This window comes from Melozone crissalis, unplaced genomic scaffold (assembly GCF_028551555.1).
Source record: "Melozone crissalis strain CALT ecotype California unplaced genomic scaffold, PUWL_Pcris_2 ptg000042l_1, whole genome shotgun sequence".
NCBI lineage: Eukaryota > Metazoa > Chordata > Aves > Passeriformes > Passerellidae > Melozone > Melozone crissalis.
This window is the reverse complement of record NW_026535820.1, coordinates 42,920,101-42,945,002: the sequence shown is the minus strand read 5'-3', so window position 1 is coordinate 42,945,002 and position 24,902 is coordinate 42,920,101. Positions and strand designations below refer to the sequence as shown.

Below are 24,902 nucleotides of genomic sequence, written 5' to 3'. Positions count from 1 at the left end.
CACAGTTCCGTTCTCTTACGGGTGTGATGTGGCCATATCCGAAGCCTCTGATGCAGTATGGAAGTATTAACAGAGTCTGTAATGTGTGAAATGCTTGAACGTGCAATCATGTAAATATCACTTGCTCCAAATTAACATCAGTATCCAGTTAAATTACCTGCGATGATGCAAATGGTGCTGTTAGTCTTGCGTGTTTTCCCTGTACTGCTCCCTCACCCTTTATTGCTGTATCTTCTGAATTGTCCCTTCGTTTTCTTTCAACAAAGGCAAGTATGCCATGAGGGATCTGGTCCACCGACTGCCAGGCGCTAACAACAGCAACAGCTCAGCGAGCAAGGCCATGTCTGATGACACCGTGACTGCCATTTGCTGCACTCTGCACGAAGTCATCACTAAAAACATGGAGAATGCCAAGGCCTTACGGGACGCAGGCGGCATTGAGAAACTGGTTGGCATATCTAAGAGTAAAGGAGACAAGTATGTTTTGCAAATCACCTTGCACCTTTTTAACCTCTGCAGCAGTTATTACTAGTCCTGAATGTGTTTGCCTTCTCTGCGCAATCGCAAGTTGAATCCTTTAGTTTCAACAGATATCACGTGGCCCAGTGCGAAGGGTGACAAGAAACAGACAATGCCAATACCAAAAGTCTCCCTCTGCTTTGGTTTATTTTTGATGTGCCATCCTCAGTGCAGGGAGTGCAGTCCATATGCATTTTAAGGAAAAGTAATTATCTACAGTAACCCGTACCTCTAAGAAATTGCAGAAGATCCCAGTAAACATTAGGGATCACAGTGGTTGGATTGCACCCTGCACAAGGAGTGACATACAGGTGGAGGGGTCCTTTGAAAGGAAGGACCTCACCACAGTTCTGGTACTGCTTCTCTTCATCTAGGAGTGAAGAATGTAAAGTCACCATCCCTCTTCACAGCACCCTTTTCCCTGCCACCAGCTTGGTAGTAGATCCATGGATTTTCTGACTGGTTGCTTATGAGAGAGCCTTTAGGCTGCTTTGTGAGGCAAAAAAATGTCTTGCACACAACTGTGACATTTTCAGAACAGCTACAGTTTCATCTTGTCTGTTTGGCTATGTACACACTCTTCACAAAGAGTTCACTCTTTATCCTTCTTTTGCCTAAAACAGATAGCCTGGTTCTCATATTTGTCAAGCTGATGAAGTATAGTGCAATGGGACTATGGCAGTTTGAAAACAAAAAGCCTTCACTGTAGTGTACAAAACCCATCAGTCCAGCTACTCGGAGCTGTCATCACACAGCCTACTGCAGCATCAGAGCTCTTAAAGAGCCCCACAAAGCCAGGCCACAACCTGAAGGAAAGATTTATGCACCCTACATTTGGTATGAGAACTTATGCTCGCCTCTGTGATCGGAGCATTGCCAATATAATTTAATTGCATTTCTTTTCCTCTATTGTCACCCTTTTCCTTTCATACCAAATTCATTATTGAAACATTCTTGCATTCAAATTGTAAGGCGTAAAAAGTAGTGTGACCAAGTATGTGATTCGAGCTGTGGGAGCTCCCCATGCTCTGCCAATTTATTTATATTTGCGGTTTGTTATTACTGAATCTACCTAAATTTTTTATTTCTATTTTCTAGATCAAATGTACTGACATTGCAAGCAGGTTCATATCCATTTCTCTTAAGTTCAATGTGTATTTCCTCCGAATAGTGCATCTGTCTACCTGTTCATTATCTGGTAAACAATGCTAATACCTCTTGAGTCTGGAATTTTTGAAGTATCATGGGCAGTTTTAGGAGGATAGAAGGGCATAATTCCTTTTCTGAATATATCTCATAACTGTGAAAGACATCTATTTCTAATTAATCTAGAGCAGAGTAATTCCCAAATGCCCTTCCAAGTCGTAATATGTATCCCTCCTCTCAAGTACTTTGACCTGCAGTCCCGTATTATTATTTTTACAGGTTACACAGTTCTAGAACAAGAAAAGCTGTCAGCACACAGTGCTGCAAATGCCCATCTTAAGTAAAAGTTCCATTTTTCAGCTTTCAGAAGTGTCAGTACTGTGTGCTGTTGGTTTGGTGTCTTACAGGTAATTCATTGTTTGAAAACCGAAATTGCCAGTTGTTGGACTGATAGAAAATTCTGACATGCTCACTTTAATACAGTAAATCACTTCTGCATGAAGTCATTTTGTCCAGTATGAAGCAACTGCTTCTGAATGTGCAGGAAACTGAACTGGCCATGCATCCTGGTATGTGTTAGTGCCAGTAGTCTGGCCCTGATAGCCTTTGGAATATGCCCAGGGCTTGAACAGCCTCTCTGTATGACCACATGAGAGAACTGGTGTTCATAAGGTTATTTATATTGTCCAAGCCCATATCAGCTTCACATAGCTCCTGTCTCTCCTCACTACTCATGGAGTGGTTGGCACAGTTATTTTCCTGGTTACTCCATGCTTATCAGCACCCTACTAGCCAGTACAGCTGGAAGTATAATAAAAACAATTATGCTTGAAAGGGCTTTTCAAAACCCCATTTACTCACCAATTACCCACCTACTGCTCTACTCTGAGTGAGAAATGGAATAGAAGTGGGAAAAAAGCACCAAATAAATTACTAGGGAATTGTATTAATGTATGAGTTGTGTCATAACAATGCTTTACCAGCTTGCACGTCAGCCTACCAGTGATTCTTCTCAGAAGTCACAGAATGAACCAAAGCCTGGCCTCTGCCCAAACCAGCAGTTGCTGGTCTTCTGGTTTGTCTTTGATGTTTCAAACCATATACCTCCTCTGAGTAAAACATAAATCACCTCAATGACTCCCCCAGACTCCATCAATCCTCACTCTGGACTTTGGCCTTTGCAAGGTTTTCTAGCAATCTACTGTTCTATGTGTATTTTTGATCCTGCACAATGTATGCTTCCTTAATGGGCTGGGTTAGCTTCCTGGTCCTTTTCTATTTGACCCCTTTTTGTTTTGGGTTTTTTATTTTTTAGATTTTTAAATTACCTATTCCAGCAGGATTATATGACATCCGCTGATTGTAACCATAGTTTGGATCTTCTTTCAAAACTTCTCTGAAGAGAAATACCATGTGAAGTTACATGGTTTTCAACACCCCATTGTATTCCTGTCATTAAAGGATAATGGTGTGAGCAAAATCCTAGTCCACATTTGGATTCCTAATGAAATTTATCATAACTTTGTAATCAGTTGTATTTCTGTATCTTGGCTCTGCATTTCAAAACCAGTGCTTATCACTCATCTGGAGTTTCTTTTGGCCACTACTGAGAGGAGCTAAATGAGTTGAGCAGACTGTGCTGAGCTAGAGTTCAGCAGCTTGCAAAGAAAGAAATTCTGTTCTGTCTCATTGTCCTTTATGCCAAAAGTTGTAGCATGTCTTAGATGTACATAATGCCAGTTGGGTCCTCATCAATTTTGCCAATTGTTACCTCCTGTTCCTCTTACTATGCTCTCAGCAGAAATCCCTGTGTGTTCTGAGATGCAAAAGTTTTTTCCCCCTCACTAATTGATTAATACTATAGAGATAAGATATCTTGCCCTTGCCTAAAAACACCTTGGTCTCCAAGATGCCAGGCAAAGATCTTACAGTATACTTGAAACACGCTTCATTTGTGAGAAATGGAAAAGTTTAAATCTGTAGCAATGCATCTGAAAACTGGAATGTATGGTGTCCTTTATTTAACAGTCTCTTTCTCACTCTTTTTTTCTCTCTCTCTCCCTTTTTAAATGTACATGTGTAACAGGCATTCGCCTAAAGTGGTGAAAGCAGCATCTCAGGTCCTCAATAGTATGTGGCAGTACAGAGACCTGAGAAGTCTCTACAAGAAGGTAAGGCTTGGGTTTTTTCTAGATTTATCATCTTTCATACTGTTATCCAAATTTGGGGGCTGAGAGACTTTAGACCAAAATATTTGTTTATGTGACTGGAAATTCACTTGGAGTTTAAAGTTTCAGATACTTGGCGTTCTTTTTTTTTCCTTAACTTCTACTTTTTACATTAAAATGCCCTTTGAAAATGTGTGTGGTGGTGAAAAGTGGATGTGAATTAGATTTTGAAATAAATTCATACAAAAGGTGCTGGATCTGACAGCCCTGGAGAGTGAAATCCTCTGTTCATTGAACAAACGTACGTAAGGTCTCCTACTAGAACAGTCTTTCTTACGCCTCCTCGTGTTTCTGAGGAGATTAGCAGATTTCCAGCCCTTCAGCTCCCAAATTTCCTCATGAGATTGTAAACAAGAGTATCTGAAGGAGAGGTGCTTAGGGACCAGCTCCATATGGAGCTGGGCAGAAACCTGTATCTTTGTTTCTAATCAGCCAGCAGACAGTGGCATCATATACTTGGTTTTCGCCTGTTGAGTCCATAGTACCGTGCCATTCCCACAGGCCTGCTAACCTCTTGGAAATTAATTGCAGTAGAGTAATATAACACTGTGAAACAACATTCCTTACAGCTTTTTTAATGCAAGTGTCTACTTAGTAAATGGAAACATTTACAGTAATTCTTGCTGAATATTTCCAAACTGAATTATGTTCCGTGTGAGTATCAGCCTTCAGATTTAGTTCTTCTGTGTCTTCTTGCTTGGAATGTCACATCTTATGTAAATGATACTTGTATTTGGAATCCCATCAGAGAAAGCTAAGACTTCATGTGGCATCTTCAGTTCAGGCCCTAGTTAAGGCTGAGTCATAAGGATTGTGAAGTAGGGAAGGTTCACAGTGTGTGGCCTGTGTTGTATGTATTCTGCGCAAGAAAATAGCTTAGTTACATGAAATGTATGCAGCAAATCTCAAGCTGGCAGAAGCTGACCTTCTGTGTGAAATGCTGTTCTTTTGCATGCCTCAGCCCTGCTTGTGTCAAGTCTGAGGAGTGAGGAAGATGATTGTTGAGTCTCTCCCATTGTTCACTTCCAGTATTTTCAGTCATCCTTGGCAGTCCTAGGGATACCATATGTGAAGACGTTCCAAGTCACAAGCTGGTCCTCAACTGTCCCATTAAGAGGTGGGAATGAACATGAGCAGGCTTTTCTTGATCCAAGGCAGTAACACACTGGAAGTGTGCATAGTCTGACTTCTGTGCTTGTGGGTGGCTGCACTGTAGAGGCTGAGCTGTTCTGCACCATAATCACTTAGAGGTTCTTACAGTATCTGGCTCATGTCCAAGCTTCTGTCTGTATATATGTGCCATGATGGAAAAGCAGTTTCTGGGGTTGCTCTATGCAGGAGGTAATAATGTTTGTGCTGTGCGGCTGCTGAGTTTACTGCTACCTAAGGGACACTGTTGGCTGCTGGTGTGACTGCTGGTGATGGACTTACATGCTAAGCATGCTCAGGTGCTAAGTACCTTACATGCTTACAACAGCATTTTCCATGGCCACAAATGCATACTTGTGATATGGAAAATAGGGCAGGCTAACTTTAGAGGTAGCTTTCCGACACTCATGGCAGACAGATCATCTATTATATCAGGAAGAGAATTGCATTAGTATCTATATTACTTAACTCCTACACAAAATCTTAAAATGAAGATCAGTCTCTGCTACGTATTTGTATATTAATTACATGTTATTATATGTGCTGTTAAGCCTTGTATAAATATGGTTTCTTTTAATAAAAACATTCAGATAGTTAATTTAATTACTCCTTTTTGTTGAAATACATACAATAATCTTTATAAAATTATAATATTTATTAAACTTGCATGTAATAGGCTGACTTAGGCTGTCTGTCTGAGTTTAGCCATTGTTTTGAAGGCAGTGGCAATGGTTTAATGATAGGAAAATTAGAGAAGTTTGCATTAGACTAATAGTCCACTACTTATGTAATATAAAGATACTGGATTATTGCAATCTTTGTTTTGTCCCATTAAAATATATATGTACCAGTAAAAATGAATGAACACAGAGTGTAATGTGATCAGCACTTGCAGTATTTTGCACTTGCCCAGCCTTTTTTTTAAGTGCAGGTAAATCCCATTGCATAACCGTCAGCAATTTGCTCCCATATACCAAAGTATCTATACAATTGCTTTCAAAAAATTGGCCAACAGTGACACAACTTTGTATTGTAATACAAGGAAATTGCAAGCATCCCATTATAGTTAAGTGAAAGCAGCAACACTTATCTTCTGTTTGAGAAACAATATAACCAAATAGTTTGAATTGTGGTATATTTTAGAGCTACATGTTCACATATTCAATAAAGTAAGAAGTTGTAAAATGAATAGAAGTATTATTCTTTGTATTAATGGGCAAAGAAGGCAGTACATGTTTACTGCTGATACAGTAGCAGTCAGTATATTTAGTCCAAGTATGACTGGATCACCAAAACATGAAAACCTCTTTCATTTTTCTAATTTTCAACATTGCGAGGAACATCCTACAGCCAGCAGAAGATAAACTGCGCTGACAGAAATCCAGAGTTGGGGATTGGTGTGGATGCTCTTTAGGTCCACAATATCTTATGCACTGTGTTTGCAAAGCTGTGCCACAACCTGTACCCTGCACTTGCAGGTTCTGTCCAGTGTCCAGTGATTTCCAGGTCATGGAAGCTGTGTTGTGTCTTTACTGGGACACACAGACTCTTTAGGCTGGGCTGGCATGGAGAAGACATAGAAAGTAAACAGCCTTCAGATCTGTGAGTGAGGCAGTAGTCCTGGAAAGTCCTCTGTAGGCTTGTGCTTTGAGGAAAAAAAAATCAACTTTGCTCCCTGACGTGGTTGAGTTGACACTATCCTAACACAGTACAGCAAGGAAAAATTACAAAAATGCATAAATATTCTTGGTCCTAAAACTGTAGAGAGAAAAAAAAAAAAAAAAAAAAAAGGAGGCTTAACAGACAAAGAGGAAGCAATTAATTTAATCTTCAAATGAAGGAGTTGCCAGCCACCCCAAAAGTTGCAGGTCCTTCATCATGCAAGAGCTCATTGGAAATACTGCTTAATTTATAAGCAATAGCTGGTACAGAAATCTAGTCTGAAAAAGTCCACCAAGAGGAAAACAATGTTCAGGTTTAGTCACATATAGACAGTGATTAGATTATTTAGTGTGATTAATTTCTAGAAAGATGATTACATTTTTCATTGGTATAGGAAATATGGCTTCCCGAAGACTGTATCATCATTTTCAAACTTTGTTTTCTACAAACAAGACATATATTCATAAATGATCATTTATCTTTGTTTTCATGAGTTTGATCTAAATTACTTAAAATCTGATTTTCACACATCCTTTATGGTCCCATGGCCCAAAGCCCCATGGGTGGATCAGTGCCTCAACACGTCGGAAAAACAAGGTACAGAAGGTATCCCACAGCTTGTTCCTATGCTTCAGACTCCTGGTACACCCCTCCTCTTCAAGTGTATTGGTAACCTGTATTATAGGGTTAGCTGGAGAAATAAGTGCTGCTTACAGCATCCAGAATGAGAGATCCTGCCCTATTTATGCTTAGCCTCTTAAGAGCTGCTACATGGCTTCTTTAAAGGCACCTATTTTTGACTCAGTATCACTGTCCCTGCTCCAGTCTCTCGGGTGTTCACTGGTTGAATGTTTGGGGACAGCTGAGAAAATAGAGGTGTGTCTGTAATAGAGGAAATTTCCATTAGCTGGTAAACTCTTTTCTATGTCAGTATTCAAGAAAATAACCAACTACTCTTAAATACAGATAGCTTGTTAAATTACATGAGGAAATTTGAGCAAAAGGGTTGTGCTGAATGAGCTTAACATGAAAGAAAATTTATTAGCTAAAAACAAGCTTCAATTAGCATTAAATGTGTGTAGTATTAAAGAGCTGGAGGAACTGTCAGGAAGAATATGTTTTCTGGTAATTGGTTTGCTTTGCCTAACCACTCAGGCTCCAACAAAATATGTTTACATTCTATCATTATGTTTACACTTACTCTGTCTTCCAGTGTGTAAGTAGCGGTCATGATGAATTTGTAGAAAATATTTTTCTTTCCCGTTTATTGTGGTAGGTTTCTGTTCTGCACAGAATATTAGAAATGATTGTCCCATTCGTCTACCATCTGAATAAAAATGGCACCCAATGTTGAAAACCAGGGATGCTGTTCAGGGCAGTCATGCTTCAGCTTGTACTGTGCCATTTACAGCAGGGATACTTTTGTGATAGGCATTTAATGGAGTCACTCTGAAGATGGCCTCATCTGTCATTGGTTAGAAAAAATACATAGAATTTCCTGAAGTCTTCTTAGCAGTTAAGGCCATGTGGATATAGAAAAAGACTTGATTTTCATGTGACTTTCAGAATAAGAAGAAGATGGCTTTTATGAGAAGTCCTTTATGAATAAATGCTCCATGAAAATTGACAGCATTAAAATTCAAAATCTTAGTCTCAAGGACTTTTAGAATCTAAAGTCTTTTCTTAAATAAAATATACCTACTCACCTTTTAAAAATGTTAATTACAATGTCCAATCATGTAAACTTGGGACACATCATTTGGATTTTCTTCTGGTAAGGTTATTATCATCAGTCAGACATCCCCCAAAAGGAAGGTGGTTCAGGTTAAATTTATCTAGTGAAAAGGTCTGTGCAGAACTTAAACCTTACATTAAAGATCTAAATTCTAAATCCAGTGCATAATAATTCCTCAAAAATAGTGGCTTGACTTGAAGGAACTATTCATGTGTTCAGATTATTCATGAGCATATGTACTTTGCAGTGCTGATCTTTCAGCAGGGCTTAATTTATTTCTGTACAATTGGCAAAAGCTTTTTCAGATTAATATGTCACCCTCTTAGAAAAAGGATGAATTAATTTAAGATAAACCCCCCTCGGTAATATGAACTAAAGTATCATTATAGAGAAGGCATTGTCTAGAGCCCATTTTTATATTAACTTTGAAAATGCAAGTACCTGATTAATAAATGATTGACTGATTGATTGATTTATGGCAGTGGGCGTCCCCAAGCTTCAGTGTGACTGATGACAGAGGATTTTCACCAGCCCACGACTCTGGGTCATGGCACGCTCAGCATACTCTCTCCCAGAGCCAAGAAACCAGAATCTATTCCCCAACCCAGGTATTCTGGCTGTCAGCTGACCAGTCTTGAATTGTTGTGTTTCATGCATACTGAGATTTGTACCCAAAGCAGTTCTTCAGGAGACCTTTGAATCAAAAGTAACAAAGCCTGACTGGAGAATATGTTCTTAAGTTGCACAGTGTAATTCACTGAACCCTGTAGGGTCTAGGTGGACAGTGCCTCACTTCACTTAGCAGGGTACCTGCAAGGAAGGTGTGCAGAGCTCTGCTCTCTCTGAGGACAGCACACAGCAATGAGAGGGACAAGTGCATTAAATCCACTTCCTGACAATCCTCCTAGTATTTCTCTGATCCCTTTCCTGATTGTCTCAACCTTTCAAAGAGAAAGGAGGCTGATAAGCGCTATGTTGCAACAGCATTTTAAATTTATCAAGCACATTGCTTTGTTTTCTGCCACAACAACATCTCTTAAGAAAAAAAGCAATGGCTGAACGTTTCAATAAGGGAATCCCAGGTACTGGTAAAATGGCACATCTATAGAAAAATCAGTGTCCAAGAGTCAGTGAGATTCTTAAAATGGGAATTTTAAAATCTATATTAAGAGTGATAATATGTGTTTCCTTCAGACAGAATTATAGAGAGAATTAGCTGGACTGGCCTTTTTTTTTTTAATATTTCTTTCCATAATAAAATACTGCTTTGTGGCATTATGGCAAAAACAAATCGCCTTCTGCATTTGCACAACATCCTAGTAAGTCCATGAATGACTGTGTTTATGTCTGTGCATTATGCATGTATGCATATATATACACATATATATATATACATATTTCTATTTATATATATACACATATATAGACAGTCATACATATGTGTCTGTATATTATCTCTGATAAAATATTTAGAGGAAGTTGGAATTTACGTGTTTTTCCTGGCCCCACAGAACATAGTAGCTATGCTATTTCTTTCATCTTTTTGGTTTTTTGTACTGAGTTTGCCTGGAAAAGAGAAGACATCAGAGAAGACCTCATTTAAATATTCCAGACATAAATATCTTTCAAGGTTAGGGTAAATCCTTTTCATCTTTAGCTAACAGGAATATAGTTAAAACACCCAGCATTTCATCATCTGATATATTACAGTACTTTCTTTTGTTAATTAGGAACTAGGCAAAGTCCTAATTTGACTTTAAATAAAGGAAATGTGAACATTTTTTGACAAAGTAAAATACTCTCAGGCCTTTTTAAATTATCATCTGATTAATTTTAGTAGAAAGAGATTCTATAACCAATATAGCAAAAGAGTTATAGTCTAAAAATGTATATTTTTGTTTTTTTCTTTCTTAAGGAACATGTGATTTGCCTTTAGTTGAGCATTTTAAATGTGGCTTCTTATCAACTGGCAGTATTGCAAATTACTGAATCCTGAAATTGTCACTGGATTCATTACTAGAGAAAATGTTAGCATTACTGATTTGTGTGTGTGCATTCTTAATTCTACATTTTATGTTGAATATTACTTTCCAATGTTCATGTCAGATAGGATTGCCTATCCCAATGCATGCAAATAGATGAAGAATGTCATCATTAAAGCAAAGGCATATTTTGTATTCTGCAGCAAATAACAGGTAGTTGCTGCAGAGCAAAGAATAATATGATAATCTTTTCACATTATTTCTTAGAGACACGAGAACCTCTTCAGTGAGCAGTGATATGAGAGTCTAGAATTTCGTTTTTACCTTGATGTTACTTTTTCAACATAATTTTCCCTAGGCAGCATCACCATATAAACTCACCATTTAAATTACTTCCTCTTTTGATTGCATAAACCTTCCCAGGGATTGTTTTTATAAGAATCATTCAAACCTTTGGCAAGAAAATTTTAACATTTCTGACTTTTTGATTGCCAATTGCCTGCTTGAATAGCACCCTATTTGTCTTCACAATAGGAATTTACATATCATGAGAAAAATCATGAATCCTAAAGGGGAAATTGTGCAAATAAATTGAACTGACATACAGAGGCAAACTCTTTGGCTTATGCAGAAGTAGTCAGGAGTATTCACACAGGAAAAAAGTGATGTAAAAACCACTCCTGAATTTTTAAAAATAGAGAAAGAAAAATTTCATCTTTTGTCAAAACATGTATTGTTTTCACCTATCTGCGCTACCATTCAAAATCTTTTGGCTACTTTTTTAAGAACAATTTAAAAAAAGACAAAAACGTTACAAAATGCTAAGTCAAACTAAATGTTGTTTTGATTTCCTTTTAATGCTCATAATTATCATTTCACTAGTAGCGTCGAGTGAATATGTTCTGATTTCCTTGCCTTTTCATCATCTCAATTTTTTTGTAGTCCTTCTAATTTTGAGTTTATTAACTATTTCAAACAGTACTAGAAAGATAGCAAGGGATTACTATTATAAAAATATACCTTGCATGGCCTAGAGAGGGTAAAAAACATTTTGCAATGCAAACTATTCATGTTCTTACCTATACCACAATGACAACACATGGAGAAGTATAAAATTATTTGTTTTAACATCAGTTGTTGGAAGGAGATGTTCTCAAATGATTTATCCTTATGGATTCCATAATTTACTACATATTAATAATCATAATTTAATAATTTCTCATTTTACATAGTCAAATTTTTAGGATGCCCTCAACAAAGATGTTTTTACTATGCAGTATCACCTACCATTCCTTTAGTTATGTTTCAGCATTTACATGTTTCTCTCTAAAACATTTTCCATGTCTATGATGATATTGAAAATATTAATAGCAATCTAAGATAGTCTGGGCTGAACTGAAAATTCAATACCAGCCATCATGTTTCATGAAAACAGGCCTGCCCTTACTTGTACTATTTCAATAATAAATGAGATATTTTTAAAAAATCAGGTATGACAACTGAGCAGAATTAGAGCAAAACCAATTGATCTTTTTTTTTTCTTTTTTTTTTTTTTTTGCAAATACTTGTGTGTCTGTTGGACAACGTATCTGTGTGTTTGTGGTACATACACATACATGTACATGTATACACAAGTGGGCTGTGTTGATGTAAAACTTGAACACAACCACAGGGTAGATTTAGAGGACACTGCCTTTAAGTATGGTGCCCACAATACCCACAGGTTGGATATTGTAAAGGTTCTTCACCCAGAGTGTGGTTGGGCACTGGAACAACCTCCCCAGGGAAGTGGTCACAGCACCAGCCTGACAGAGTTCAAGAAGGGTTTGGACAATGCTCTCAGGCACATGGTGTGACCTTTGGGGTATCCTGTGCCAGGAGCAAGAGTTGGACTTGATGATTCTGACGGGTGTGATGGTGTTCACAGGGGTTTTCAGGTGAGGGAAGAGACAAGAATGTTGACTCCATGTTTCAGAAGGCTTGATTTATTATTTTCTTATATATATTACATTAAAACTATACTAAAAAGAATAGAAAGAAAAGTTTCATCTCACAAGCTAGCTAAGCTAAGAATAGAAAGGAATGAATAATAAAGGTTTGTGTCTCAGACAGAGAGTCCAAGCTAACTGGGCTGTGATTGGCCATTAATTGCCAACATCCAAGATGGGCCAATCACAGATGCACCTGTTGCATTCCACAGCAGCAGATAACCATTGTTTACATTTTGTTCCTGAAGCCTCTCAGCTTCTCAGGAGAAAAAATCCTAAGGAAAGGATTTTTCATGAAAAGATGTCTGCAACAGACGGGTCCCTTCTGATTCAGGAGATTTGTGATTCTATGTCCAAACAAAGTGACCTTGGGAATGTGTAAAGAAATAAACCTTAATGGTTCTAATTGTGTGCTTAGAAAGTATCTACAGCTGCAGTTGACTGTTGCTTTTCCCCTGAGGGTGCTAAGGGCATGATAGTACTTCCCTCTAGCATTGAGCATTGTAGCAAGCAATAATTCAACAACCAAATTGCACAGTAATTCTTCCAGATAATCACTAAGGAGAGCATGGAAGCTAGCACCATTCTCATCCAAAATCTACTAGATTCAAGAGGTGCTAAACAAATGAGTAAAGAATCAAAGTTTATCCAAACAATCCTCTAGGATGCACCATATATATGTGACACTGAAGCATCCTCAGCATTGATGCTGGGTCTCAGGGTAAGCTCTAGCTGATTCATAAGGCAATGATGAGGTATTGTTCACTTAAAAACTCAAGCCCACTCTAAGGTTGCTAAGTACAGATTTAGAAGAGAGAAATTTAATCTCATACTTGTGTAAAGTCTGTCCCGAAAGTTTGAACTTTTCTGAAGAAAAGAAAATTTAAAATGCAGCCCAGGAGTCAGTATCTTTAAGTTAAAGCTTTCTTTCTGAAGGGAGTTATATAACTGAAGTTTCTGAAATATCCTTAGGGTAGAGCTATGAGGAGGCATCCAGAATCCAGAAGGTTATGCATAGGTCACATCTACAGATGTTTTTTCAAAAGTATGGTACCTCAGAATAAAATTGGATTTTAATATTTGAATAGAATATAGTGACCTACGAAAATTAACTACATATCTTTTGGCACTGGGAGCATTTTTAGTCCATTTAAAAAAGGTATTAAATGTTTTAAAACTAATTTCCATTAGTTAATGGAAAACAATGCTAAGCTGGATTCATATGCACAACACTGAAAGAAATCCAGACATGTTCCTAAAGAGTTTCAAAGGTGTTTTATAGATACATGCAAAGAGAAACTATTTTTAATTGATGTCAGTATTTTTCTCCAAAAGTCATTCAAGGAATATGATTTCTACCATTCTGAACAAAATGTCATATTTAATTAACTTATATGCTTAATATTTGCATATCTAGGTCCAGGCACAGATCAAGAGTAGATGTGCAGTTAAGAGTATGGGTGAGGAAGTCGGTTCCTCTCAGCAGACTTGAGCAGGATTGTTGGGTGGTGTTGGATGGCTGCAAACAGTGGTGCAAATGGATCAGACCATTAGAACTCTTACTTGCAGTAGTAGCACACTCATGGAGCACAGAGGGAAGGGAAATCAGTTAATTCCTGTGTCAGTCACAGCATATTTCTGTCTCAGAGGTAAATAGCTGAGCTGGGATAGTCAGTGCATAGCAGTGGGTGTCTTTGTGACCCTGAGCCTTGTTGCCGTACTGGCACCATCACCATCCTCGTCCTTCTGGGTTCTACAAGGAGGTCAAAAGTGTGTGTTCAGTATGGCTGGTACATGTTAATTCAGTCAAAGGTCAATGAAATATTAAGCTGCTGCATCAACATCCTACTTTCATCTCTTTGATGTTCTACATCATCTAATAATGGATGGGGGAAAAACTATTAGCAAGTCCTTCTCATTTCTTTCTTCTTCAATTCCTAGAACTGCTAAAGAAATTCAAAAATACCCTAAATATGTCTGCCATTTCAGACTTGAAAAAAGAAAGAAACTTTATATTTTGAAAGGAGTCTCTTTTATAGTATGTGTGCTTTGTTCTGAGTGTTTTACTTCCTTACTTGCTGATACAGTTTGTCTTGATGAAAGAGCTGTAGCTACTTCTTCCTGCAAAAAGTAGAAATGAGAAGTTTCACTGGAAGTTTCTGAATTGGTTTATTACTTCTAATTGAACAGAGTGCTTTTAGAGAAAGTTGAGGATCCTCTACATTGAGAGTTGTAATCTTTGGTGCAATAGTAATGTTTCTCTTTGAGTTAACAATACTTACTTGGTGAATTGGAAACTGTTAAAGGGGTATCAGTAAAAAACCATGTGCATTTCTCATTATTAATGTCCATGTGTGCTGGTGAGCTACATATTCAAAGCAGAATATCCTTAAACTCACACAGGTTAACAGCAATAACTGGGATATCTAACTCTCTGATTCAAGTGTATTATGCACAAATTTCTCACCTAAAACCAAGGACAGCATGAGTTCCTCCAGTGAGTTTTCTGAAGGGGCACTGATTCCTATTATGTCAGACAGCTCCACATTTGAACAAAATTATTGTCTGTTTTCAGCTGCTCTGCTGCTGTTTTGGAAGCACAAACTTCTAATGGCTCTTGATCACAGTTAGTATCATTAGTATACCATGTTCTTTACCATAAGGGAGAATGGTGCAAATTTCACTTTGCTAATGATTTTTTTTACATGTTTTACACTCATAGGTATAATAGAAGAGTTGTATCTGGTTGATTTTATGGTTTAATGCATGAAAAGTAAGAGTAAGAGGTTGATTGGTTTCTAGCCTTTGGAAGGACAGTAGATTTAAGAAACTGACCATGAACATAAAGTAGTACTAGTCTCTCTCCTGAAATTTTGTGGCCAAGAGCCACAGTTCACATTTCTTGATCATATACATGTTAAGATAGGTGGAATTGCATTACTGGAATGAAAATTACAATACAAATAAAAAATCATTGTACATATTTTTTGTACATACAAGATACAAGCAAGAATAGTTCTTTTGTGATTCTAACAATTTAAATTATAGCTTATATACATTGTGCAGGAGAAAATAGAAGAACAGAAATTCTAGCTGAAAGGCCAAGTACTGCCTTCATTTCTTCTAAAATATATGGAAACAATTTTTTTCCCATATAAGAGGCAAAGTGATGCTTTGAGAAATGAATTTATTTCATTTTATTGCAGTGTTTTGAAAGGGGTTTTTTTGGCTGCATATAACCTTAGCAAAATGAATAATGAACTCTGCCATATCTGAAGTCTTGTCCTTCATGCTTTGCCTCACATACAATTCTCTTTTCTTGCAGCTATTTTATTTATCAGATTAGGTCTTGTCATCTTTGCAATTCACACAACAGGAAATCAATAATTAATTATGGATAGGTAAAGCAATGCCTCACTGATTGCCTAAAACATCCAAGACTTGCACTTTATAAAACCACCGGGGATAGTTTCCTTGCTGTTTCTCACTTGAATAGATTTGGCAAGTAATTAGCACTTATCTCTCCCTCATCGTGTGTCTCTTCATAGCTAAAATCAAGGGATGAGGTGTAAAATTAAGATACAAGATCTGTGATTAGAAGATGATAACAATGCACATCAAAAAGTGCATTAGAAAAAAGAGAAAAGTCACCAAGGCCATCTGCAGTATTTTGAAAGAAAAAAAATGGATGATACTCTCAGAAGCATATAGTACCCCTTGCACTGCAGTGGAAGAGAAAAACAGGGAGAGAAAATATTATCGATTATTTTGAGGTGGAATGCTGACAGTGGGAGAATAATGGTGTTGCTTTCAGAGAAGCCGAGGTGGAGGCAGGGAGGTGTATCTCTCATTTCAAAAAAAATGAGTTTAACCACTGATTCTGAAAATGTCACTTCAAAGAGCCTTCAGAAAACTTAATAATCCTCAGCCAGTTCCAGACAGTTTTGCTGCAGTTAATGACTGTCTGACTAGGAGCCCTTCTTTAAGCCTCATGCTGCCCTAAATACGTATTTCAATATCTATTTGTCTTTCGGCTTCTTAAGCATTAAAGTTGTGCTGTCTCTGGGCTGCAGAAAGGGTCACTTGTAAGTAAAAGCCATTTGTACACTGAAATTCAGAGTGAGAGGACATAAAGCACTGAGGTCAAGCCCTCTGCACCAGATGGGAGACAGAAGCACTGTCTGTGTCACACAGCTGCAGCAGCTGTGGAGCAACGTGGCAGCCCCAGCATGTGGCACTGGCACAGGGGCCTGAGGGTCCCTGGGAGGGCTGGCTGCTCCAGTGGCTCTGCCACCTGCCTGGCCCTGCTGCTAATGCTGCTCTGTGCCTTGGCCCAAGTGATGCCACTGCTTCCACGGGGTTCTCCAGAGTCTCCATCCTCTCCCCCCAGTTAGGTCTGTGCCGAGGAGGAGGAGGGAGTGGCCTTCCTCAGAGGCTCACACAGGAATGGTACTCCCAGCATGACCTTTAGCCAGCAAACAGCTGGCTTCATCATCATCATGAAACTGCATGTGTAAAGGAAAGCAAGCTGTGCTTTCCTTAACCGCTTTGTCTAACTTCTCATCCTGTCACCAACTTTTATCCAAATTAATGTAATATTTTTAAAGCCCTGAAACTTGATTAATTTCTCTTCTAAAAATAATCTTCTGGCTTCCATAAGCTGTGGAATGAGACTACAAGCACAAATACTAAAATCTTCAAATTAAGATGAGCTTCAGTGATGCATGTCTTCACTTTGGGTCTGTTGATTTTGGGTGCTTGGCTCATAACTCTTTGGGAGAGGGGCATGACACTTGGAGTCAGCAGCCCTTCTGAAGCCATTGAAATTGCTCCAGAATAAAGGATTTCAGCCAAATGGACATGTAAACTGGGAGAACACCAGGATCTTCCAGACTCAATCCCTACTCTTGTCTTGAGCTGCATATTTTGATTTACCTCTTCAGAAGCAAAAGATAAAATCCTAGGAATAAACATGGTAGTGCTCATTAGAATTGTAGAGTAACTTATGGCAGTAAAATAATGTTTATTCATAATACATAGTAAAGCAGATCAATGCCCAGGAATTCTTTTCTGGAAACAACACAAGCAAATCCAGAAAAAAACAATACTTTGAGGAGTCATTTACTGTTAATAGGATTTGACAGTGTAAATTCAATTTGAATTTGTAAATTCAAATTAAAAATTAAAAAAAACATTGGATTTAAATTATATAGTTTATATAAAACTAGTTGGTTTTTTTTTTTTTTTTCAGGAGTGTTTCTAGAGTTTTTGTAGCTGTAAGAATTTAGTTGAAATCTCTCTTCCAAAGGAAATACTCTTCAAGTACAAAGGCAGGGGCTTTTTTTAGAGAACAGTTGTCTAACCATCTCTTCCTCAGCAGCTCACATTTCCTTGTCACCCCTCCAGTAGTGCACAGGTTCTGTTGGTGAGGACTAGTTGGCTTCTTCCCTTGCTGCAACAGGGCTGGCTTGGTTTTTTTTTTGAGAAACATTGGGAAATGTATTTATTCTTTTTCTTTTATTAAAACAAAATAATATGATTCCAGATTGTAAATCCTAATAAGTAAGGGTGGTTGTTGGTGATCGTAAAAAATTTATTATTTCGGAAATCCCATGTGAGAGCTCCATGAGATATTTATGTGGGTTACCCCAACTTTGTGACCATTTCAGATTTCTCACCACAGTCAAGTCATACACATAATTTTCAGATGGCAATGTATCTAGATTATTTGATCCAGTTGTAATTTCTGCTTTGTCCTATTAGGGTTGTGACACCAAATTCCCACTGAGGAATTGCCCAGACCTGTGTAAGTGTGATGAGCCTTGACTTAATTCACATCAGATTTATCCTTTGCTGTAGACGGCGTCACAGTGGTGCACAGCAGTCGGGATGTTTCATTTAACCTGACAGTGCTGCTGTGTCTGGTGAAGGAAGCAGCACTCAGAGCAGTGTCTGGCTGAGTTTCAGTGAGTAGATCCTCAGTTACATACTTACGGGCACTTTGCCTTGTTGCTGTGTCACCTACTTCTAACACCACAGTGGGTTTCTAGTTACTGATACCTGCAAGAGGTTATCTAACAAAACTTGACATTTCTTCAGCTTATAACCATTACGAGAACAGTTATTACTTCAATTAATATCCTGGAACCAAGGAAAAGCTGAGTTATGGATAAGGAAGTAGGATGATGAAGCAAGTCTGGTTCTATGTGCTTCAAGTTGTCTGTAAAATGTCTATTAAAGTAGGTTACCAGAGGATCAAACCTGAAGCAAGAAGTTGCATGCTGGCAAGGTTGTAAATTTCAGGAAGGTAGGACACAACATTGTCTACAGTTTTTCAGGCTTTAGCTGGTTTTTTATGGGATTTTTTGCATCATTTCAATTATTTTTTCTCTACTAGAAATTTCCTATTTACAGGAAGTTGCTCTTCTCTATTCCTGACAAAGTTCAAACACGTATGGCCAGGAGTCAGAGCAGACTGCTCTTCAACACTGAAAGATACTGTGCCATCACACAGCCATCACACCTCGTACAGTTCTTCTAGAACACTCAGTGCTTTTCAAGGCAGTGTCTTCCTATAGAAGGTGATCAGTCAGAGGATAGGGCTTGTTTTCACTTTTGCTGCATGGCTATTAGCACATGGACTGTTGTGGGATTTCTTTCTGAGTGCATGCTGTGTGGTATCCAGGTTAGGCACCATACCCTTCCTGACTCCTGGACTTTCCTTGTTCCTGTTGGGAACTGTTGAGTCACCATGTTGTCTGTTTCCATCAGGACTTAATTTAATTCAGTCTTCACAATGTTACTGTACTACAAGAGAGAAAACGGTGTGTCTGATATCATCCACCTCCACAAATCTCCTCCTCAAATCAAAGACTCCCCTACCACTGACTTCTGAAGACATGAAATTTCTGCAAACACAATAGAAATCTGATTTCCATTTTGTCCTTACATTTTAAACACAAAGAGAATATCAAGAAAGAAAGAAAAAAAATTATGTTTTCATGAGACACATGAAATAGGTGTTTGGTGCAATTAAGATTAGTCGCCCTGACAAAATAATTATTTTCGCATGGGTCTGATGAAAATGATTTATTTTCAAAATGACTGAAAGTTGAGCAGGGAGATAAAGAACCTGTTCACCCCATAAGCCCAGTAAATGGTGTTCAGAGAGACTACAATATCACTTTCATTTTCTATAGCGATTGTCCACCTCCTATCCCAGTTTTAATCCTGCAGCTTGTCCAAGAGGATGTTGTCAGAAACATGTCACTACCAAACAAGCTTTAGCGTTTGGGATTTATAAAGTATAATTGATATAATAGTATAATGGATATATTCAGTATAGTCAAAGTATAGACAAATGCCCAGTAGAAGATGTTTTTGAAGGATGTATAATGATATTTCTGTACTCTGGTTGTTCTCTGTCCTCTTGTAGTGTGCAGATGCCACCTATTAATTAATTTAACAAAGTGCATTTAACATTGCATTTAAAAAATACATCCATTCTGTAACAGAATTGCATTGAATTGCTTTCCAATTTGTCAAATCCTTTTGTCTTACTCTTCCCCTCCTAGATCACATTTGTGGCTAGTAAATTGGTTTTTTAAATTCAGCCTCACATACCTTGCTCTTGAGTTAGCTTTCTTCTCTTCAGGACACTGCTGTATACTGTACCTTTAAGTATCCAAGTCAATTTAATTAAATTTCATTACAGGCAGTAGACCTGAAACAAAATAATGAAAGCAGCCATCATCTCAGGTGGTATTTATCTAGCCATTAAATTGAAAATACCCCCTTTAGGCTCTTAAAAATTAGTTTCAAGATTTAATACTAATAGCTTTTGGAATCATTAACGGGTATAGTTTTAATAAATTTGTTACAAACTGTTTACCTTTTCAAAGAAAGAAGCTTGTTCCTTGCTCCAGAAGAAAGCTAAGGATAAATAACTTGAAAGTATTAGGGTTTTGAAATACTGTGAGGTCTGGGAGCTGCCTGCAGTCTGTGGAAAAACACCATGAAAGTCGTCATACAGTGATAGGTGTGCGCCTTGTTTAGTCAAAGGCAATGCCAAGCCAGTACAAAATTTGCCTTAGAGTTTATTGTTTGCCTCACTTGTCTTATTGAGCTGATTTGGCTTGCCAGCTTGGGAGTTTGAAGCAGAATTTATTGAAAGGCCTCATTATAAGCACTATCGTCACCAGAGAGAAAAATGAAAATTTTCAGGGAAGAGAAGAAGGGAAAAACTCCGCTGCAGAAAAAGACTGCTGGTGCCAGCATCCAAGCAGCTCTCCTTGCTGCTCAGGCACCTCACAGTGCTGTGTCTGAGGAAGCAGCATTGACAAAGCACCTGTTGATATCCTGCACAGCCAAACCAGTGTCCTGTGCTGTTCCTGCAGAGTCCGTGGGATGGTGCAGGTGTCAGGGATTTATTTCATCTCCTTCCTGTCAGAAACAGGCTGCAGGTATTAATGTATACAACACCAATGAAATAGGAAACAGTAAGAAAGACTTAGGGGAAGACTCTTGTCACTTTTTCCTGAACAATATGCCAGGGTTTTACTTGAGGGAAACAAGAGTGCAAAAGGAGAGTGTACTTGGCCATGGATGTATCCAAATCCACAAAACTGGAAACATTTCTACCTTGCTCTATGTAAGCATGGTTGATGTCTCTTCTTTTGCAGGCAGAGAGTAATGAAGAGTGAGTGCATCCCTTTTCCTTTTGTCAGATCTGAACTCTGTCCTCTTCATCGCTTCCCTTTCTTCCTTCTGTCTAAAAGAAAATTTATTTTTAACAGAAATAAATTCTTTTGTAGAAAACTGCAACAACATGTGATATAGTCACCTTTCTTGTAAGAAATTCTTAACTCCAGAGAAGGAGAAAGGAGAACAATTTTTCTTCATCAGGATAAAGGCATAGGCTTCTTACATGTTTGCTCCTTCAGTTTCATAATAGAGAAATGAATGCATAAGTTACTGTCAACCAGAGACAAAAAAATAAGGCTATATGTGTTACTTGTAGTCTTGGATAAGATTATTGGACTTAACTATCCCATAACTTAGATAAGATTAATGGACTTACAGCTTTAACTATAAACTATTATGTTGTCTTTAAAATACATGTATTTTATATGTATGTACGTATCATGTATAGTAATTTCCAATTTGATTTAAGAAGTTAGGGCTTCACAGATCTTTTTTTCTTCCATTATCATGAACCCTCCCTCTAGCTTGGAGGATGTGGTTCGTGTAGAAACTTCTTTTTGGAGATGGAATATAGATTGGAAATGTTGTATATAGAAAATTTTGGTTTGAAGAAGTTGTATTAAAGATCAAGTATTTCTTTTTTCAAGTTACTCTTACTAATTTTTATTAATTAACAAGATTTCTCCCTTATATTTTCTTATATGACTGTGATTAAATATGAGGTGCAGTTCAGTGGAGTGTCTTAAACAGGAGCAATAGAGGACAAACAGTCACTGCTGACTCCAGGGAAAGTCCTGACTGTACTGTAAATGCCATAGCCCAGATTTCGTTCTTGCTCATTTTTGTCTTTGAAATTGCAGCTGAGATACACCCCTGTTAGTACAAATGCATTACATGAGGAATACAGTCATTCAGCACCAATAGTTAGGTGTCACCTCTGGCTGTCCTAAGTTGTTTATAAAATTTCCCTCTATAAGAAGTCTATCTTCTTTCCTCCTGCTGTGTCACAGTCTTGATGAGTCCTCTTTTCTAAGAGTCTCGTGGAAAGGGGATTTTCAACCCATCTTCTCTTCTGAGAGCCACGTGCCCATGGTTTCTGTGGATGGAACAAAGTCAGATACCTTGAGCAAAAACATTTTGCTGGATGTGTGCAATTCATTGCTGGATGTGTGGGATTCATTGCTGGATGCATGGAATAGCTGAGTTAGGGGGTGAGAATAGTCCTTACTAGCCCAACCATTAATTATTCCTCTGTGAGCAAGAGGGAAATTCCAGCTGGTTTTTGGTAATGTTTTATTGGGTTTATTTCTTTAAGCATTTTGTTGCAAAACTTGTGTTTAGCACCATGCCTGGTGCGTGACTCGATTCCCCGGAGTCCAACAGAAAGTGGGCATTTTTAAAACTGTGTGAGACTGGAAATTTCAGTGTTACTGATTTAGATTTAACATTAAGAACTAATAAAGACAGTTGCAATCTATCAATACTGAAGGCAGTTGAAATATTGTCATTTAATAAGAACACTACCAGAAATCAGTTTATGCTCTCATGATCGTTTCAGACTAATAATACGTTTTTAAAAATGTGAAGTACACATTTTTGGTTTTTTGCATTATGTTATGGTGCAGGAATAAACCATGAAATATTTAAACTTTCCTTTTTTATTTTTGAACTAGCTGTTTTTAGTATTTGTATTACTTTGTTGCAGTTTTTTAATACATCACCATGAACCCAGTTTTAAATAGAAGGAATAGAATTTCATTCTATATGCCTTGAACAAAGCTGGAACAAAATGCATTGATTCTTTTTCTCTCATGTGCGAGCACGAGAGAAAAAGAGGGCTGATAATCCTGGAACTTCCCAATCTACTTATTCCAAAACTCCATATAAATGAAAAATATTTCAAGCCAATGCTGTTTGCAATGTGAAAATTTAGGTTTGGATAAAAAGGCAAAACTATTAAACAAATAGCCTAAAACAGTGTTAATAATTTGAGTCATTCTGAGATATGTTATTTTATAGAACTTTCTCCATTTATTTTCAATCTTGCGGTGTCAGTACAATCAGCACATCGTATCCTGTACCACCAACTACCCTTACCATGCAGTGGCAGGAAGAAGACAGCAGCCTACCAGTGTATCCATAGTGAAAACACCAGAGAAAAATACTCTGCTTAAAGCAGGGAGCTATGTGGCATTTTCACTGACCATTGTCACCCTTCTTGGTGTTGCAGGATGGATGGTCACAGTATCACTTTGTAGCCTCATCTTCAACAATAGAAAGGGATCGGCAAAGACCGTACTCCTCATCCCGCACGCCCTCCATCTCTCCCGTGCGCATGTCTCCCAACAACCGCTCAGGTAAGGCCAGGCCCGGGCAAAGGCACAGGTAAAAATCCATCACCATCATTTTTCCTAATATCTGGATTGTTGTTCACTCTGCGGGAAGGGCACAAAGTGTATTCTTTACTGTCACCAAATTATTTGGTCAAAACAGGATTTAATTTTTTTTCATTAGCTCCTCGTAAGGTTTTACAGAAGAAAGATTATTCCGTAAGGTTTTACAGAAGAAAGATTATTCCATAACATTTTGTCATAAATTCTCCCAAAATGTTTTCTTGATGGGGACTACCTGATTAGATCCCAGGGCAATGGCATCTATTGGTACCACCAGGAAATTCTGTTGCTCACTTTGCTAGTCATGAAAGCCACTATGTGGTTTATGACCATTTTGCATACTTAGCAGAATTTTAAAGACCCACATTACTTTTTTTGTCAGCTTTTATTCTGGGTATGTATATATACATAAACAAATGTAAGTTTCACAAATTTATCTGCACATCTTCCTAACATTGATAATATATTTATACCAGCTATTATCAATTTTATATGATCTGCGCAATGAACTAATGTAAGTATCTCAACTAATGACATAGTGCAAATTAATTTTTCTATCTAGAAATCGGGTAATCTTTCCCTCATTTTACTCTAAGGTAAAACATACCTTCATTAGATAAAACCATTCCCAGTGAAAATTTTTCAAGGTAAACAGAGTGCACTGACAGTCTTTCAGTGGCCTTTCTGCTGCTTATTCAATCAAATGCTGTCATTCCATAGGTACACAAAGGGTTTAGGATTAAAATTGCCAAACTTATTATTACCATTACGCTATAGGTTTTTGTCAAGAAAATTGTTTTGTTAATTTTCTTGACAAAAACCTAAGAAGCTGTATCTTAGTCCTGCAGAGCAACAATTGAGGAGATGTGAAAATGTAGCCAGAAGCACAGCGAAAGCTGCTACTTTTTAAAATCTGCCATTACACAAGTCCATAAAGAGCTCATCTTGACTGTATGTGCAAGGTACTTGAAATGTCTGGCCCTGAGATCTTAGTTCTTTCTCTTGCCAGAGCCATCTTCTCACCTCTGTTACTCTGAATTTTGGATGAAATTTTACTGCCATCCTCAGTTATTATAAGACTGGAAAAGCACAAATAATAGTGGCTGTTTCTGAAGGAAGAAGAACCCATGTCATTACATACCAGTCAGCTCAATGTCAGTCTAGAAAATTGCGGGAACAAATAATCAGAACCTGAACAGCTCAAAGGTAGTAGGAACAGAAGATATTACTTAGCTCTAGGAGTATCTATTTCTGCATAATAACATAAGTTGCTGTATGTCTGGTAGTATGCATATCAAATTCAACCATTGATTCAATACCAATTTCTCTTATTAAATCCATCTGTATTCCTGCTACAAGAATTTGCAGAAAGAAAAGTCAGTAAGTACAATATCCTA

General features: G+C 37.8%; 1 protein-coding gene across 5 annotated transcripts in view; it reads left to right on the top strand.

The window, feature by feature from the left end:
• The window catches only part of CTNND2 (catenin delta 2), a 639,750-nt gene that overhangs the window by 602,114 nt on the left and 12,734 nt on the right, over positions 1-24,902 (top strand). For 4 of the 5 annotated variants that reach the window (XM_054284531.1, XM_054284535.1, XM_054284532.1 and 1 more), the window contains 4 exons: positions 267-477; positions 3,752-3,836; positions 8,922-9,047; positions 23,343-23,469. In XM_054284531.1, the coding sequence (XP_054140506.1) occupies positions 267-477; positions 3,752-3,836; positions 8,922-9,047; positions 23,343-23,469 (549 nt within the window). The remainder of the gene's footprint in view (positions 1-266; positions 478-3,751; positions 3,837-8,921; positions 9,048-23,342; positions 23,470-24,902) is intronic. The other variant, XM_054284533.1, reaches the window with a different exon arrangement.